Source organism: Triturus cristatus, chromosome 4_2 (genome assembly GCF_964204655.1).
Source record: "Triturus cristatus chromosome 4_2, aTriCri1.1, whole genome shotgun sequence".
In the NCBI taxonomy this organism is placed as follows: Eukaryota; Metazoa; Chordata; class Amphibia; order Caudata; family Salamandridae; genus Triturus; species Triturus cristatus.
Window position 1 is genome coordinate 210,276,191 of NC_140586.1, and position 20,473 is coordinate 210,296,663.

Sequence of the window (20,473 nt, forward strand, 5' to 3'; positions counted from 1 at the left end):
ATGAAATTTGGCAGAGAGGTAGTCCTCAGGTCAAGGAAGTGCCTTTTGTATGTTTGGTGTAAATCTGTTCAGTAGATTCTGAGAAAATAGCCTTTAAATCAATATATATATCTGAGCCAGCTTACGGTGCGCTTACGGTGCGCTTACCGGCCGCCATTTTCTCTCTCGCACGCTGAGTGGGGCAGCATAAATGAAGCCAAAAAATGTCTAAAGGGGCAGTATATTGAGATCATAACCACCCAGCAGTGATATACGGGTCCCCAAACAACCCCCAAAGCCAAATTTTTTTTTTATTTTTTTTTTCGAAAAATCGCCGATTACGCTTACCGTACGCGTACGGTAAAAATTAAAAAAAAAAAAAAAAATTATCCACACTCTCCCCACCCCGTGTGCAAATGGTGCCCGAAGGGCACCATTTGTGCATTGCATATTTAAAATATGAAAATAATAAAGAATACATTTCACAACGATGCGCATAATATGTCCCCCATGTGCGCACGGTGCGCGAAGCGCATCGTGCGTACATGGCCCATCCCGCATAACGTGGGCACGCATGCACTAACTGCGTAAAGTGGGTGCGCAAAGCGCACCGCGTGCTCATGCGCGCACGGAACGAACTGCGTTAACTGGGCGCGCACGCCACGAATGGCGTAAAGTAACTTAGCATTTAAAAAAACGTACAAATTCACTGAAAAAACCATAGGTTTCACACACGTTATAGTTAGGAATTAGCATTTAAAAAACCTTGCAAATTCACTGAAAAAACCATAGGTTTCACACATGTTATAGTTAGCTGTACATTTCACTCGTAAAAAACCATTGAAATTCCCCCGTTATAGTTAGTGCAGGCAACTATACTCACGCGACCGCAATCTTCTGCTGATGACATATGTGTCTTTATGAAAAAAAAATATTTGTAATATATGTATAGCTAAAATTTAATGGAAGAAGACATGGGCAAATAAGTGTCTAAATACAGTATTAGCATCAGCAGAGGATTGCGGTCGCGTGAGTTATAGTTGCCTGCACTAACTATAACGGGGGAATTTCATTGGTTTTTTACGAGTGAAATGTACAGCTAACTATAACATGTGTGAAACCTATGGTTTTTTCAGTGAATTTATATATATATATATATACATATTTTCACCAGTCCTCTTAGCACCATACATACAGGCGCCGATACCGTGGATATTCAACACGGAGTTTATTTACAGAGAGACGCTGACGCGTTTCGACAGTCAAGCCGCCTTGCTCACACAATGGGCGCCAATGTCTCAGGACTACATATGCATTCCCACACGGAAAGGTTGTGATGGCAACACTAACATCATAGACATAAAAGACTCTCAATTGGTTTTACTAAACATAGACGGAACAAGATCCCAGAACACTAGGTTCTGCATTTCATCTGCTTTTCTCAAATACGTTTATCTATGTGACATTTCTACGTTGCATGTAATTTTTTTTTACACTTAACTGTAGCATGAATTATTTTTTGACTGGTACATATCCGAAACCAATTATTTTTCCATAATATCCTTGCCACTAAAAACCCAGCGCATCAATCCAGAATGTGTTCAGAGTACAACTTGGTCACCATGCCTGTGTTTTCCTACCTCTGTTCTTGTTTTGGACATGTTCTCTAAGAGAGAAACATATTTTTTGTCACCGATGTGAGCAGACTTGAGAAAAAAACTTGACATTCATTTTCTTACTTGGAGTCTGTGGTCCTTCAGAGTATTCAATGATGATATAGGGTAGTGCATCATAGGGGCAGTATGTCAATGTAAATTCTCTGGACCCCACATATGATATCACAAATAGGTCCTCAAAGGCTTTCCTGTGAATTTGTGAGCAAGAGAGTGCTTCAAAGTTAATGAAACCATAAGTTGTAGATCCAGGACTCCAAATTCCATCAATAGATGAACTGGTGACAATACAATTCAGCCTCCTTAAGTACTCATATTATTTTTAGAAACGTTTGAGACAATTCATTAATTACATACGTATATTTAGCATCTGTGGTAGGAAGCTCTTCTTTTTTTCCCTTTTTTATTGGAAAAGTTTACATATACCCATTAGAACATCTTATGACATAGGTGTCACATTCTTTTGCAGCACACGTTTTCCCCACATTATTTACAAAAATTTCCTTTCACAGTCATTTCTGGCGAGCTTTGCTAAAAAACATCCAATGTGGCTATCCAATACTTAACAGGTCTATATGTGCTTGATTGTGTCATTTCTTCCACTAAATCCAGTTTCTCCCCTATTATTTTAGGATCCATTCTTCAAAAAAATGTGCAATGTGAATAAAAGGTCATTGGATGGGTAATTTTGAGTATCTAATCCTTGGTTCCATTTCAGCCCACCCTTTCCATGTTTCAGAATTTAAAAAATCACCAATATTGAGAAAGCTGTTATTTTCCAATCTATTAACTATCTAATAAGAAATGGGATCTTACAAAAAATATCTGCTAGTCAGGTTGAACCATTGATGCCTAGTATTTCATTGTATTTGAACAATTGCTCTTTCCGTTTTTACTGCCATTGCAAAAATGTATATAGAACCTTTTTAGGTGTTTCAGTCAGAAATATAACAACATTTATCTTGTATTTCCGCAAAATTTAATTTAAAAAAAATGGGTACATTTGGCTGATATTGGTACATAATAGGTAAATTGTGGAACTAGACGAGGATGCCCCCTCTATCCTATACTATTTACAATTTTTATAGAGCCACTTGCTATAGCCATAAGAGAAGACGGCGGTGGGCTATACCGGCCATTAAAGGCCCGCTTCAGGGTTAAAGGCCTGAGCCCAAGGCGAGGGCCTTTATCAAGGGAGCGGGACTTTAATGGCCGGTATAGCCCAACAACGGCGGGCTATAAGGCTATTAGAACATTCTGCCACTAGAGGGAAGACTGTCCCAACAAATAAAACAGAGGCCTCTCAGAGCCAGAGGGGATTTAAATCCCCTCATGCCCCGAGAGACCTTTGTTCACAGCAGCAGCTGTGAATAAAAAAAAAACATTAGAATGTTGCTCTACGGGCTTCTACGGGCCCGTAGAAGCCCGGAGCACTCCATTGTCTGCAATGGAGTGCTCAACATTCTAATGTTCTAATAAGTGATTAAACATAACAAAAGTATTAATTTTGCCAACAAAAGTTGTAAAGATAAAGAAGGATTATCAGCCCATGAAGCAAATTTAGAAACACATTTACATCCCACAAACAAGTATATATGAGAGTATGTGGATTATTTAGCATTTTGCCATGAAGCAGTATTCAGATTAATGGATGTTTTCCAATTGGGTTTCCTGCAGTTTAATAAAGATGTAAGGAAATTAGAGATCTGTGAATATTTACTAACCTATAAGACTTATCTGAAGATGCTAGTGACCTAGGAAATTGTCAATGGAAGAGATACTTGCTGAAACAGGATTGTATTTGATTCCAGGCACCAGTGAATCCAAGACGATCAAGCTGATTTGTAGTCCTAGAAGATTCTGGACCCAGGCTTTAATGATGAATTCAAGAGTGTCTGACAAAAGTCACAGAATAGGCCAGTGAGTTTTGAAACTTTTCAAGGCAATTGCTGAAGATTGCCTGATAATGTTAGATTGTGAAATTGGATCAGAGGGTTTTGGAGAAGTTGTGAGAGGTTGGGAAGACGGCTCAGAATCTCAAGTGACATTTGTAGCAAACTTTGAAACCAAATCTAGGAAGGCCAAATGGAATTACTAGGGAGATTAATGCAATCTTCATTTATAAGAGGCAACAAGAGCTATTAGAGGCGAGTGATCTAGCTAACTCCTTTCTTATAATGTTTAGTTTTGTATGTGTGAGTTACAATATGGAGAATGTTGAGGTCCCCAGAAAACCAAGAAATTCTAATGTTTCAATTGGGGCAAAAGTAAAGACTTTGGTTGGTTTACATCAAAACCAACTGTCCAAGAAAAGAACGAGGTTCTGCAAGTATGAAATGAAGATTTTTTTTTGTCTTGGGATAAAATCAGCAATTATTTTTTGGAACAAGAAACTGTGTTTCAGGTTTGAGGAGCGCCTGGGGAAAGAGAGTGCACGCTCACAAGCAGCGTGTTAAAGTTTGCATCAGAGTATGGCAGTCCCTTATTCTTCTTTCAATGCTCGGCTTGTCCCGGGCTTCATTATACAAATGAACTTACCAAATCAAACAAATATTGCATATCAGAAATAAACATAAAAAAGGCAATAAAAGTAAAAAACATGTGAAACAAATGCCTCTGCGTGACCCAACAGGGATTTCAAAGCATAGTATGTCTCGGAGCCGCGCCACCATGAATTCAAGAATCAAATCTATTAATATATTAAGGCACACCAAAGAGTATTAAATACTATGCAAACATGGATCAGTGATGGAGAGGGTATCAAAAGGCAATAAAGCAACTTAACTGAATGGCAACAGCAAGAAAGTGAAGGGGAACAATTGAATATATATAGGCTGTGTGATCAAGGCAGGAAGTTCCGAAACGCGTTACAGCATATATGAATTAAATTGAGACAGTATTGTTAATGCTACCCACGTGTGAAGTGGTGTACACACACACACACACATATATATATATATATATATATATATATATATATATATATATATATATATATATATATATATATATATATACATATATATATATATATATATATATATATATATATATATAAGAACCTGAGTTACCCTTATTAGTAGTCAAGCACCAAAGCTTGCTTGGTCTTATAGTTCTATGTATTTCTTTACTGGCTGCTATCGATACTAAACAGCAATAAAGAAACCATAATAAGAGCCTCTGGTCTTGATGTAAGGACTCCACTTCTCAGTAAGGTTAAATTTAGCAACAATATTATTGCTCATATGGAGTCACAGTAAACAACTTTCACACTTTCTCACTTGTATGCAGTATAAATATGAACACTGTTATTTGTGCATTTTGGTGTCAGTTCATGGCCAACATTTGAAGATGTACACTTTGACTTTGTAATGTCAGTGTTCTGAAAAATAAGCCACAGAAATGTTTCAAATACAGCAGAGCTGGTCCTTTACTTTTATCCATGTTGTTTCTACATCGTAGGGTCACTCTTTAAAAAAAGACCAGAGCAGAAACATTTCCCGTTCAGGACATTTTCTGCACAGAGCCCTGCAGAGCTTCCAGAATGCAGTCAGGTAAACTAGCATTGAAACATTCTTGGCTTTATTGAATTGTTACATTTTAGCATAGCGTGCATGTGTCTGTCCTGGGTGAATTACCATAAATGTTATCAATGTACAAATGTGCATGTTCTCCAGCACTAGATCTTTCACACCTTTGTATTCATATGAAGTGCACCAGGTTATCACACTGGGAATCTCCAGTAACCTTGACAGAGCATTATTAAAGGCAAGGATTTAAATCATTGGTCTATGTAGCCTATCAACTTTGGTTTTCTGGCCTTTTGTGTGACTACTAATGTGGATAGATTTTAATCCCACCTCCTACTCCTAATCCTTTCTCTTCGGGTGGTTGCCTGGCTTTAATCCTCAGATTTGTACTGCATGTTGAGTGCATAGGCTCCTGCCTCAGCCACCAGAGTAGTTAGCACTGCAAATATACTGCAAATCTTGATTTATGTTGGGAGATATAGGATTACCTATACAGCCACTCACACACCCACTCAAAGATTACAGTTAGGAAATACAATTTAATAAAACGTTGAAATTGACTGAAAATATAAGGGTTCCAGGGACATTATAGTTAGTAAATAGAATTTTAAAAAACTTCGAATTCACCAAAAAAAACCAAAGGTTACAGGGACATTATAGTTAAGCTCAGATGTCACTTGTACAAAATCATTGAAATTCAGCAGTTATTGTTAACATACGCCCACGCAATGCACTGCTTATGACCTCATATATCACATCACTCATGACATGGTGAGTGACATCACTGATTACATCATCCAGTGAGTGTGACATTTCTGAGAGTTAAAGATATATAAATATAATAAGGTACTGCATAAGTTAAATTACTATTCTTTTTGTACTACTAAAGAGTGGTATTGTTTCTAATATATGCCATCTGAGTGGTAATGTGACGATCAGTGTGAGAGTGGGTGTCTTAGTGGCTGTATGGAAGTGTGAGGTCATAAGCAGTGCTTTGCGGGGATGTAAGTTATATTTAGCTTAGGTAACTATAACTACTGAATTTCAGTGGTTTTGTACAAGTGAAATCTGTGCCTAACTATAATGTCCCTGTAACCCTTGTTTTTTCAGTTAATATCTGAGTTTAAAAAAAATCCTATTTCCTAACTATAAATTCCCTGTAACCTTTGTTTTTTTCAGTGTATTTTTATATATATATATATATATATATATATATATTCACTGAAAAAAACCATAGGTTTCAGACATGTTATAGTTAGCGGAAATTTTACTGATAAAAAACGAATGAAATTCCCCCGTTATAGTTAGTGCAGGCAACTATAACTCACGCGACCGCAATCCTCTGCTGATGCTAATACTGTATTTAGACACTTATTTGCCCATGTCTTCTTCCATAAATTTTTAGCTATACATATATTAGAAATATTTTTTTTTCATAAAGACACATATGTCATCAGCAGAAGATTGCGGTCGCGTGAGTTATAGTTGCCTGCACTAACTATAACGGGGGAATTTCATTCGTTTTTTATCAGTAAAATTTCCGCTAACTATAACATGTCTGAAACCTATGGTTTTTTTCAGTGAATTTGCAAGGTTTTTTAAATGCTAATTCCTAACTATAACGTGTGTGAAACCTATGGTTTTTTCAGTGAATTGGTACGGTTTTTTAAATGCTAAGTTACTTTACGCCATTCGTGGCGTGCACGCCCACTTAACGCAGTTCGTTCCGTGCGCGCATGGTGCGCTTCGCGCACCGTGCGCGCACGGTGAGCACGCGGTGCGCTTTGCGCACCGCGCGCCCACTTTACGCAGTTAGTGCCGTACACGCAAGGTGGGCACGCAGTGCGCTACGCGCACCGCGTGCCCACGTTACGCACCGTGCGCACATGGAGGACATATTATGCGCTTCCTTGTGATAGGTAATCTGTTAAATTTAATTTGTAAGTGATGACAATAATATGCCATGCACAGAGAGTTTTTTTTTTTTATTAAAATTTTTAGCGTAAGCGCACCGTACGCGTACGGTAAGCGTAATCGGCGAAATTATCAAAAAATAAAAATTTACCGTTTTTGGCCTTTGAGGACTCAACTAACATGGCTATGTGCATGGGCGCTGTCTAAACAGCCCCTTTATATGTTTTTTGCCTTTATTTACTGCCCCCCCCCTCAGAGTGCGAGAGAGAAAATGGCGGCCGCCGCTTCCTGGTTTCGACCGATTCGAATGTTTACTTAGATGTAACAGCCAATCAGAATCGCACTCGCGCACGCCACCGTACGCGTACGGTAAGCTTACGGTAAGCGTACCGTAAGCTGGCTCAGATATATATATTGATTTAAAGGCTATTTTCTCAGAATCTACTGAACAGATTTACACCAAACCTACAAAAGGCACTTCCTTGACCTGAGGACTACCTCTCTGCCAAATTTCTAGTAATTCTGTTCAGCCGTTCGGGCTGTAGCCCTGTCTAAAGGTCCTATGGAAAAATGCATGGGAAAAACGCGTTTTGGGACCCCCCTTTTATCTCAGCCCCCGCTTGACGAATCCCCCTGAGACTTTCAGGGTAGGAGCGGAGCGTAGCGCCCCACCTATTTTGAGAAATTCGCGAGGATTCGTCGACCGGTGCCAAAGTTATTCAAAATAGAATGTTGCGGATTTCCTATGGAAAAGGGGTCCTAACTATAACTACCTACTGGCGACCGCCAGTAGGTAATATGTATATATATATATATACACCAGAAAATCCACTGCGTCTTACTTTCCAAGTATCAGGACGAACGAAAGCACTGGAGCCGCGGCCACAAATCAAAGGTGTGTTTATTAAACACTAGGTCCGACGCGTTTCGGAGTTTACACGCACTCCTTTATCACGGGCAACAGACTGTGTTTGTTTAGCATAGTTAAAGTGCTAGTGCCGGTCACGTGCAATAAACATAGTAAAAATACTATCATCGTATTTAAATCAACAACTTAAACATTTTATGTGACTTGACAAACAAATAAGTAGTCAAACGTTGTAAAACAAAATGCTGTTGAAAATGCACAAATAATCCTTTGCAATGTACTGCATCTTAATCTTAGTGTACTGCTTCATACAGGGTTTTTGAATCGATCGAACTTTATCAACACGCTAGTGCTCACATCACAATTCGCGAATGAAATATCATTGCTCCACTTGCTCCCGCTAAGCTGCTATGTTTATCCGTCATGCCCCAGTTGGCTAAATCAGTGGTCCAACAGAGTGATTTGTAAAATTACCAAATTTGAGCAATGTTAAAAACATGCTTAAGTATTACGGATGAGAAAAACACTCTTATTGGAACCATAACGCAAACATTTAAGCATAGCTAACGTTGCAGCCCCAGTGGGCATTAATCCCCTATTCAGAAGAACAATTTTGGCATTATCGACTCATATAACATAATACGTGCTTAAACCTGCTTTCACAGCATCAATAAAAAATAATCACATTAACACCCTTCTCAATGAGCAATTTTTCAACATAAGAATAATATGTATAATCTTCCACGTAGTTTTTCATTAGTTCCGTCAAGTCATCTGTAAAAAATTGAATAAAAGACAATTTGTCATAACTATCAAAAGTGCACAAACCAAGATAAAAAATAACACAAAGTTAAAAACACACAGGAGAATTTCACCGAAAGTTGTCATAAAAGACTTCACAAGTGTACTGACAGCTCCTCATCAAGATTAAGGCCTGTAGGGGCCATAGTATTATATTTGATGATCATCTTTGATTCTAACCTCCTCAGCTCACGTGTCCTGTTACCACCCCTACATCTAAGAGGGATGTCATCCAGAACAACGAACTTGAGAAGGTTCGGATTTTGGCCATGAAACTCATTGAAGTGACGTGCAATGGGATAGTTTTTATCATTTTTAGTGATTGCTCTGCGGTGTTCGAGAATTCTAATCTTGCACTTGTGGATAGTGCTGCCTACATAACATTTGTTACAGGGACATCTAAGTGCATATACTGCGTATTCAGTATTGCAGTTCAAGTGTTTTTGTATTGTGAATGGTGCCTGTTCATTTGACAGTCTTAGTGATTTGCAACTGTTACTGAATTTGCAGGCTTTGCAATTATTGCACACGAAGAAACCCTTTATGTTGCTTTTTTTCTTCTTTTCTGACAGCATGCTTTTACATAATATGTCACCTATTGATCTGGGTTTTCTGAAAGTAAGGGAAGGATATTCTCCTACGTACTCTTTTAAATCATCGTCATTTCTAAGTACATCCCAGAATTTTTTGAGACTTTTCCTCACTTCCCAAGCTTGGTTATTGAAGGTGGTGATGTATCTTAAACGTTCTTTCGTATCCTTCTTAATTTGCCTCTATACTGGACATAACAGTTCTTGTCTATTTAAACCCTCAACTTTTTCTGAAGCCTCCTTAACCAGGGTTTTGTCATATCCTCTAGCTAGGAATCTCTCGGTCATGACTTGTTTCTCTAAAAGATATTGTTCATCATCGCTGCAATTTCTGCGTGCTCTTAACAATTCTCCGAATGGAATGCTGCGAATGAGATTTTTAGGGTGACAGCTGTTAGCATGTAATAAACTGTTACCGGAAGTTGCCTTCCTGAACAGTTTAGTACTCAATCTATTCTCCTTGATTAAAAGTTGTAGATCAAGGAATTCAAGACTGGTGGCGTTGATGTTACAGGTGAATTGTAAATTGAGCTCATTATGATTTAAGCTTTGGACAAACTCTTCAGCCATGCTTTCTGTCCCGTTCCATATACAGAAGATGTCATCTATATATCTTAACCAAAGGACGACGTGGTCTTTAAATAGTCGGATGTTATTGACTACCTGCTCCTCCCACCAGCCGAGATATAATCCTGCAAAACTGGGGGCGAAGCAGGTTCCCATCGCCGTCCCTTGTGTTTGTTTGAACATCTGATTGTCGAAGATGAAAAAATTCTTGCTCAGACATAATGTGATCATGTCAAGTAGCATCTCAGTGTGGAAAAGGAATGACAGTGATCGTTTTTTTAGAAAAAATCTACATGCTTGTATCCCCAGATCTTGTGGAATGCAGGTGTAGAGACTACTCACGTCCATACTCATAAGTAAATAATTGGCATCCCAATCAACATTGTTAATGAGTCTCAAAAAATCGCCCGTATCTCTAACATATGATGGTAATGATTGGACTAGTGGTTGCAAAAAATGATCTACGTATTTAGAAACATTTTCAAGGAGACTATCACGTGATGAAACTATTGGCCTCCCTGGTGGCTTTGTGGCATTTTTATGGATTTTGGGGAGAAGATAAGGTACCGGAATCTTCGGATACTTACGGTGTAGGAATTTGAATTCATCATCACTGATCAAACCATTGTTTCTCCACAGTGTTAATTTGTTGCCCACTTCACTAACTGCTTTGTCATATTCTGTTTTGTTGGAGATACTGTATCTGGCTGTATCTGATAATTGTAGTCTGCCTTCCTCAAGGTACATTTTACGTGGCCAGATCACCACATTCCCCCCTTTATCGGATTTTTTGATGACAATGTCCGCATTGGCTTCAAGCTCATTTATGGCCTGTCTTTGTTTTCTAGTTAGATTGGGCCTTACAATTGATTTGCATTTGGCTAGCTTTTTCAATTCATTAATCATACCTCTTTCGAAACAAACTATTGCTTCGTTCGTGATTTGGGGTAGGAAAACGGATTTAGATCTGAAATCAGTGTGTCCTCCAACATCAAGATCAATCTCAGTGTCAGCTAAATTGACCAAGGGATCTTCCGAGAAACCTGCCACTTCTGCTAACTCATGGACTGTCTGTAAAACCTCAATATCATTAATAACAAGGTTAGACGGTACACTGGGTGTTGTCACTGTTTTAGTGCTCTTTTTCCCAGCGAACCATTTTTTCAGTTTCAACTTTCTAACAAAGAAAAAAAGATTAATACGAGCTTCTGTATAATCAAAGGAAGCCGTAGGACAAAATGATAACCCCAAAGATAAAACATCCAATTGCTCTTGAGTCAATATAAAATCAGAAAGATTTACCACTGTCTTATTATTCATTATTTTTTGGCAAATCGGCCCCTTGTTCGAGTTCCCACCGGGCTGTCTGTTGGATTTGTTTGCTTTGGTCTGTTTCCTCCTCTGCCGCCTCTGCCACGATTTCCTCTTGGGCTTCCGCTGTGTGCCTGTACATTTATTCTTTCTTTGGCCATCAGCGTGTACTCCTTTAAAAAACGTGCTTTTGCTGAATTTGGGTCTTGTGGTACTGCGGCTACTGTTTCTTCGGTATCATTAGTGTCCATAATAGATGTAGTGGCTACTTCATCAGTGTCAGAGTCTGGTATAATAGCCGCTTTCTGATGTCTAATTTCAGTATCAATGTCCTCGTCGGTATCATTCCTTAATTTTTCGAATTTTTTGCCAAATGTGAGTATCTGGCCCTTATTGTAATCAATTTCATCTCTCTGAAATTTGCTTAGTTTTTTCTCTTTAATGCCTTCTTCTATTTTTGTCAGTTTCTTATCCATTTTCGCCATTTCCACCTCAAACTCCGCGATTGTACACATTTCTTTTAACTGAGCAATGATCGTTTCACTTTCAATTGTTAGTTCACGGCTTTCTTTCTCGGCATATTTAATCAATATATTCAACATGTTCATCGAGCAACTGTGATTGTTTGCTGTCCATTCTTCAATCATGTTTGGGTCAGGTTGTTGTAACGTGGGAGTGATAAAGATTCTTAATCCCCTTGGTATTCTATTGCAATCTACATACTGCTGTAGAGCTGTTGCTTCCCACCATTTTGATTGTTCTTTTTTTAGAACTTTCCAAAGTTTATCCCAGAGTTTTCTTTTATCGGTCACAGTGCTTAAAACGGGCTGTAGTACATATATATATACCAATACCTCTTCACAACAAAGGATACACGTGCACACAGACAGGGTGATGGTAGCCACTCTGTAGTTATAGTTAGGGTGACGAAAGATACCAAAAGAGGGATTTTTCTGATTTTTGTCCGGTAATAACTTTGCACCCATTTAGCATATGTGCACGAAACTTTGCAGATCTGCTGCCTTGTTTTAATTATGAAGGGCTGAAAATTTTTAAGTATTTGGTAAAGGGGGTGTAAAGAAAAAAGTTGGGGGCCCTAAGACTGGGTTTTTTTTTGCAATGCATTTTCCATAAGACTTTTGTATTTCGTGCAGCGTGAAAAACATCAGCTTGATTTTTATGAAATTTTGCAGCATTACATATTAGGGGGCGCAAATGATTGTGTGGGGCAGTGCCGGTAAGTAAAGTCAGTATTTTGTAAGTTATAAGGTTTTTCAACTTGGTGATGTCTTGTAACACAATCCTACTAATAGTAGCAACGAAGCCCAAAGAAAAGACTAGACTGCATATGTAAAGTTTCAGATTTACTACATGAACAACTAAAAGAGCCATTTATGGTCACATGCTCATGGAAACCTATAAACAAATACATAACGAATAGAATACATTTTAATCTACGTAAGTTTCCTTTACATACTTTCTGGCTCACAAAATAAAACTGGCCCAACAAGCCAAACATAATCAATTTTTCTTGTGCACCCCTGTGAAACAAAATAAAATATTGACCTAGCAGTGAGGCACACAAACTACTAATTTAGGGACATGATAATTGGCCACTAGGAAAAACATAAGAATCTCAATTTTTATAACAGTAACAATGATTGCCTTTCATTCACTTTGGCCTTCATATGTAGCACAATTCTACTAAAAGTATAAGGGAAGCTCAATACATAAACTCTACTGTATATGTAAAGTTTCAGATTTACTACATGGACATCTGAAAGACCCATTTATAGTCGCATGCTAATGGAAACCTGTGAAGACAAATATAACAAATAGAATATCTTAATCTACATAAGTTTTCTTTGCATGCTCTCTGGCTCACAAACGTAAAGTAGCCAAACAAAAAACATCTTTCTTATGCAACCCTGTGCAACAAAATGAAAAATTGCCCTAGTTGTGAGCCACAAAAACTACTATTTGGAGAACATGATAATTGGGTTCTAGGAAAAATACATGTATCTAAATTTTCATAACAATGACAATGATTGCCTTTCATTCACTTTGGTCTTCCTGTGTAGCACAATCCTAGTAAAAGCAGCAAGGAATCCCAAAGAACAAACTAGACTGCATATGTAAAGTTTCAGATTTACTACAAGAAGAACTGAAAGACCCATTTATGGTCACATGCTAATGAAAACCTATAAAGGAATACATAACAAATAGAATACATCTTAACCTACATAAGTCCATGGAAAGATGGAGGGAAGGAGGAAGCCTTTGGGCGGGAGACCTCTACCTGAGGGAGACATTTCTTATGTTTCAGGATGCACAAGACACCTTTGACATGGGACAGGATCACTTTCTCAACTACGCCAAGCTGGAGAACACAGCCAGGAAGATATAGTGCACCCACCCGGTGGCTCCACTGCCTTCTCATACACTGGGAGTTTTGATCAGATGGGACGAGGGCAGGCACCTTATTACCCTGTTCCACAAAGCTCTCACAGAGGATAAGTCCCTTACCAGGGAAGGACAGCTTGGGAGACAGACCTGAACACCCCGATTGAGGACTCAGATTGGAATATTGCATGTGGTCTGGTGCAATTGATGTCATGTAACCATAGATTCAAACTGCTGCACTTTAATGTTTTACACTGTACATATAAGACATCTGTGAATTTACACATAATAGACCCTATTAGGGCATCAAAGTGCGCTTGATGCTGGGAGGAAAGCGCCACCTTTCTGCATTTTGTGAATCAATAAAGGGTTCTGACCTTTAATCAGTAAGGCTGGACCAAACTATAAACTCAATAACAAAAAGCATTGCCAGTACTGATAAGTTATTCTCCAACTCACTCAAACCCAATCACTCGTGACACTCATAGTGATTGAAAACATTTATACAATATTTTTATTTTCTTTTTAAATACAGTATGTTTTCAAATATAGAAGGACTATCTAGTTCATGTTATTACTTTCATGAGCCTTGTCCGTGTTTTACTTTTGGCGAACCACAACAATAATTACACAAAACAAATATTTACAAATGTAACAAAAACATGGCAATTACACATACTCATTTTTCAAATGCATATGAATTTGAGTGAACTCAAATTCCTGAGTGTTAAAAGGAAGAAGGAAGGATACAGAACCCAAGGGAAAGGTTTGGAACAGAATACCAAGTTATAAGTTTAAAATACACACAAACCCAGGGGGAGGTTTTGGTCCAACAGTTAAGATATTCAGGTCACAGAAAAGACAAATTTAATTACTTATTGTATAGTTGTTAAAGACCTGATACTACTTTTTCAAAAAAACAGAACTTGTTTGAAAACAAAAGGAAGGTCTACGCGTTTCAAACCCAATGAGCTATTCAGGGGTTTTCCTCAGGACCTGGAATTTAGAGCTCGTATTTCCTTGTCAATGGCACACCTTGTGCCCAACTGTGTTTTCGAGACTCAAGCAGAAACAACTCTTTCACTTGCTCAAAGATCATGTATTGCGTCCAAACCGGGCGTCCAATTCACCCCAAAGCCTCCAACTTAATTATTGCAGTGGCCGCAGCGGGCATGTCCGTCCGACAGCGCAACGTGTCAATTTCACTTAGAATTCAATCTGCTTTAATCGGAATATCTGGTCCGCATCCACTCGTGGTCCTGCCACTGAGGCGAACCTTTCTGCATTTGGCATGGGAGTGTGCGGACGGTTTACACTACTAGAAGGAGGTGATCCCTAGAGTGGGGGAAGTCACAAGCATCGAGATTCCATACACCGCGGCGGTGTGCTTGCTGTGGATGGTAAAGCGACCCCGCAAACGAAAAATGGCCTACACATTTTTTTGCAACTGGCATTACTCCTAGCCAAATGCAGAATCGCCATAGTCTGAATGAGGTCCTAGATGCCGAGCACAGACCTTTGGGTCAAAGATGTGTTGGAGTGGGGGGCCACAGAAGAGCACCATATACGTATCTCCCGCACGGATCAGAGGACTCCATAAGCAATAGAGGCTTGGAAGCAGCTGTTGGATGAGTTTAATACATAAGGTAACTCGGACTCTGAGTTTGACCAGGGTCAATAGATTGGTTATTTTGTATATTGGGTCCATTGATGTCCTCCGATGAGGTCACCTAGTGTGGACATAGTCAATGCATAAATTAGTTTTGCTTGTAAACTTGGTGCACACAATGATGTTCTATGTGCTGTTTGTAGGGCACAGGGAGGCTGGTTGGGAAGAACGCTGACTGCACAATTGATATGTACTGAATGTCATGTTTTCTGTTTTGTGGGCAACAAAAATGAAAAATATATGTTTAAAAAAACTAAATAAGTTTTCTTTGCATGCACTCTGTCTCACAAAATAAAACTGTGCTCAACAAGCCAAACAAAAAACATCTTCCTTATGTACTTTGTAGTATCCACCCTAGCTCTGGAGCACGCAAATAACTGTGCCACACACGGAGCTCTGAAGTACACATCTTCATTTTTCATCATGAAACCGTTAACTAAACATACTCCGTCACAAACTTTATAGACCACACCCAAATACCTCCCAACTGATTTTGTAACTTTTTAAGGAGTCCGCCTAGGACCACAAGGATCTTACTGCACATGATAAAACAACACTGCATATCCCCCTTTGTTAAATAAAAATATGTACAACATAAATACATTAGAGTTCCTCAATGAGTTGTCGAGATACTCACACCAGTCTTCCAGAGCAAGTCATATGAGGTGAAGGAGTTGCACTATCATCTGTATTCGTAGTTGTAGATTCGGAAGATTCACTTGGGCACTCAGATAGACTTGTTTCACTTCTGAGTTCTGGAGCCGACGATCATCGAGGCAGATGTTTGAAATGGGACGAGACTCTCGTAATGCACGTTCCGGAACATTGACCGGTCACCATATGTCCTTTTCATATGATGACTTTCAATAGATCAGCATCAATCAGAGCATCAATCTTGTGTTTTTGTTTTTGCTTCACTATGACTTGGTCTTCTTCGAAAACCATGTCCCTATTGCATCAGAGATATCTGCATAGGTGTCATCCTTTTTTTTTTTTTAGAGAAACATCCTTGACATGAATCTCATCAGTATCTAGTACACAGCTCATGGTGTTCTATGGTGTCTCTCAGCATTTGGATGTCAATTGTGTTGACCAAGGATTGCCTCAATCCCACTAGGCTTGCGACTTTAATAATCTCAGTATGTAACTTTGGATCAAAGTAAGCCATTTCAGTTGCATTTTCAATTGGGTGTTTGACTTTCTTTACATTTCAATTGCATTCAGAGGATCAATGGAAAGGGGCATTCGTCTTCATCATCTCTCTTAATGCCGCTCTCACCGTGGCAAAATCCTGAATGTATCAGGAGCGATGCTCACACCAGGTTCTATTACCAAGAATCCCTTGCAAACCTCAAACTTTGTCTAAAAAACTATATTTTCCTCACATTTCCGTGATGAAAGGTTCTGGAGTCTGAGGGGAGCCACTAACTTGCTTCCACTCAGCATTTTCCCACGCGTGCCCATAAAAATTATACCTCACTTGTGTAGGAAGCCTAGTGCCTGCAACAGGAAATGACCCAAAACGCAACGTGGACACATCACATTTTTCCATTGAAAATTGACCCTTTTTGTAATGTGCCGAGCTGTGGATTTTAGGCCTTCGCTCAGCCAGCACCTAAGCAAACCTAGCAAGCCTGTACATTTCTGACAAATAGACAAACACCCTGGGGCATCCAGGATGGTGCGATTTATGTGGCTCTCAACCAGGTTCTGTTACCCACCATCCCTTGCAAACCTCAAAACTTGTGTACAAAAACATATTTTCCTCACATTTCTGTAATGGGAAAGATCTGGAATCTGCAGGGTGCCACAAACTCCCGTTCACCATTCCTCCAAGTCTCCTGATAAAAGTGGAACCTCACTTGTGTGGGTAGGCCTAGTGCCCGCGACTGGAAACAGCCCAAAAGGCAACATGAGCAGATCAAATGTTTCCACTGAAAACTGACCCTTTTTTGCAATGTGCCTAGCTGTGGATTATGGGCCCTAGCTCAGTTTCTACCTAGGAAACCTAGCAAACCTGTATATTTTTTAAAACTAGACACCCAGGGAAATCCAGGATGGGGTGACTGGTATGGTTTTCACCATTCTCTGTTACCCAGAATCCCTTGCAAACCTCAAAATGTGTAAAAATAAATACATTCCTCACATTCCTATGATGGAAAGTTCTGGAATGTGAGGGGAGCTAACATACTTCCTTCCACCTAGAATTTTCCCAAGTCTCCTGAAAAAATTGTACCTCACTTGTGTGGGTAGGTCTAGTGCCTGCTACAGGAAATGGGCCAACATGTATTGTAGACACATCAAAATTATCAATCACAAAATGACCTGGTTTTGCAAGGAGGTAACCTTATTTTTGGTCCCAGGCTCGGTGCCCATCTAGGGAAACGTAACAAACCCAGACATTTCTGAAAACTAGACACCTGAGGGAGTCCAGGGAGGTGTGGCTTGCGTGGATTCCCCAATGTGTCCATACCCAGATTACCCTGCAAACCTCAAAATTAGCTAAAAAATCAAATTTTCCTACAGCAAGCAATAATATTTCGTACATGAATAGTGAACATCCCAAAACTTTAAAATGGAGTGTTCCATGTGTGAAAATGTTGTGAGCAAGGATAAGCTGCTCAAATGATTCAGATTCTGCAACACAGATTGAAGGAATGTCTAGGAGATTTGAAAGAAGAGGATACCCTACTCAAGTGCTAGCAAATGCAAAGCACGGAGTTGAAATGAAAAAGAGAGAAGAATAATTAGTCCCTAAACAGAGAACTGATACTGAAGACAATGAAAAACAAATAATCATGGATTATAATATTGAACATCGAGAAGTCAGAAAAATCTTTAATAGAAATTGAAAAATCATATTAAGGAATTGAACATTAAGTGATGAAAATTTGAAAGATGTTTTATTCTATTTTCCAAAAATAACTGATCAAAAAGTATCATCTTTGCATGATATACTTATGCAAAGTTATCTGCCAACTGCTAAAAGAACAATAAATAATTGGTTACAAACACTGAGCTTTTGCAAATGTATGAGATGTAGAGCTTGTGAAAATGGTATTAATAAAACTTCATATAGTTTACAGAATGGGAAAAAAAATCATGCAACATATAACCTGTGAAACAAGCTTTGTAATTTATGTGATTCAATGTAATTGTGGACAATCCTATGTAAGAAGCACCACAAACAAAGTAAAATTGAGAATATTACAGCGTTGACGAGGAATCAAAAATTAAGACTGTACATATCCAATTTCCAAGCATTTTGCTGAAAAACATGAAGGTAGAATACAAGAACTAACTTATTTTGTGATAAAACATGTCAAAGCTGAAGAATAAGGGGGAAATCAAGAACTGAATTTAAGGAAGATGGAATCGAGATTGATAATATTAATGGGTACAGATGCCATGGACAAAATTTGGACTCTGAATTACATTTTCATTTATAAGATGGAGTTGTTTTAACTATGTGTGAAAATTTGGCGATAATTTGATTAAATTGAATTAGTGTGCCATATTTAAACCAAGTTTTTAAGATATGATTATTTGAATACGTAATTAAGGATGAACTAGTTTAAAGTAGCTAAATAAACTTGCACTTTAAGTAGAAAAGATCGATTAAATAGAAATAAACTATACTGTATCAGGTTGAAAAAGTGCAATGAAAATTATGATACTGTTGGCACTAGCACTTTAAGCATGAGCACTTTTATAATATAGCACTTTAGCGGTAGTGCAATATAGAAAGAGTATTGACACTTTGGGGCCGATTCCGATCCGTTAAAAATTTCCCCAGTACGAATTGTATCCGTTTTTTTTACCGTATGAATCGTACAAGTCCCGTACAAACTGGCAAGTACGATTCGTATGTTAAAAAATCCATACGAATCGCATTGGGAAAATACCCCGACACGTCCTCGGGTCGGAAAAAGTGTCCGACACGTCCCCGGACATTTTTACCTACAAATCGGGAAACTGAAGTCCGAGCGCGCAAGTACGATCCGTCCCGTCCGTCCGAATGCACAACCGTATGTAAAAAACACCGTACGGTGCGAACTCCCATAGCAACTATGGAGACGTCCAAATAGTTGCCCGCATACGCGCCGAACACCCCCCCAGCACACCTCACAACATACGCGCCGTACCCCAGCACCCCCCCATGTCCGCGCCGTACCCCCACCACACCCTGTAGGTACAGAGCGTACCCCCCCCTAGGTATGGAGCGTACCCCCACCCCGTAGGTACGGTGCGTACCCCCACCCCGTAGGTACCGAGCGTACCCCCCCCTATGTACGGTGCGGACCCCCAGCGCGTAGCGCTGGGGGTCCACAGCGTACCTACGGGGTGGTGGTTCGCTCCGTACCTACGGGGTGGGGTGGGGGTACGCTCTGTACCTACGGGGTGGGGTGAGGGTATGCACCGTCCATAGGGGGGGCTGGGGGTATGGCGCGTACATACGAAGGGGGGGGCGTGTGTACGGCACGTACATACGGAGGCTGGGGGTACTGCGCGTACATACGGGGCTGGGGGTATGTGGTGGGGGACGGTGCTTACATACGGGGGCTGGGGGTACGCACCGTCCATACAGAGGTGGGGGTACGCACCGTCCATACGGGGGTGGGGGCACACACTGTACCCCCAGCACCCCGTATGTACGCGCTGTACCCCCAGCCCCCCCATGTACGCGTCGTACCGCGGGTTCACGTATGTACGGCATGTACCCCCAGGCCCCCACACCCTGCCCGTGCCTGTACGCACCCTACCCGAGGCCCCTACACCAGCACCCTCACCCAGCAGTGCGCATGTACGAGTCGTACCAAGCCATAGCAAATGTGAGCACTGTACAACAACATGGCTGATGTACGCACTGCACAGATGCGAAAAGCACACGTACTGAACCAGGACACTGCAAAACACCACAAGGAGAGTCAATTTGAATCGCACAACACCACAAAACACGTCCAACAAGCCCAAAGACACCCAATACACTGACCTGCAACAGCCAAAAAGGTAAACAGAGGCCCAAAACACAACCACCCCTTATAACACACCCACCCAAAGTTCAAACACAGTCACACCCACAAATGGACCAATAAAAAGTGCCCACACACACAAACCATGAGCCTTTGCAACAGACCCACTGCTGCCAGACCCCACAGACAACCCAC

The 20,473-nt window shown here is 39.9% G+C and overlaps 1 protein-coding gene across 1 annotated transcript in view; it reads left to right on the plus strand.

Moving 5' to 3' along the window:
* MEI1 (meiotic double-stranded break formation protein 1) overlaps positions 1-20,473 on the plus strand; it is a 2,222,673-nt gene that overhangs the window by 849,080 nt on the left and 1,353,120 nt on the right. Inside the window, exon 13 of the mRNA XM_085599901.1 lies at positions 5,115-5,206. Coding sequence (XP_085456027.1) covers positions 5,115-5,206 — 92 coding nt within the window. The remainder of the gene's footprint in view (positions 1-5,114; positions 5,207-20,473) is intronic.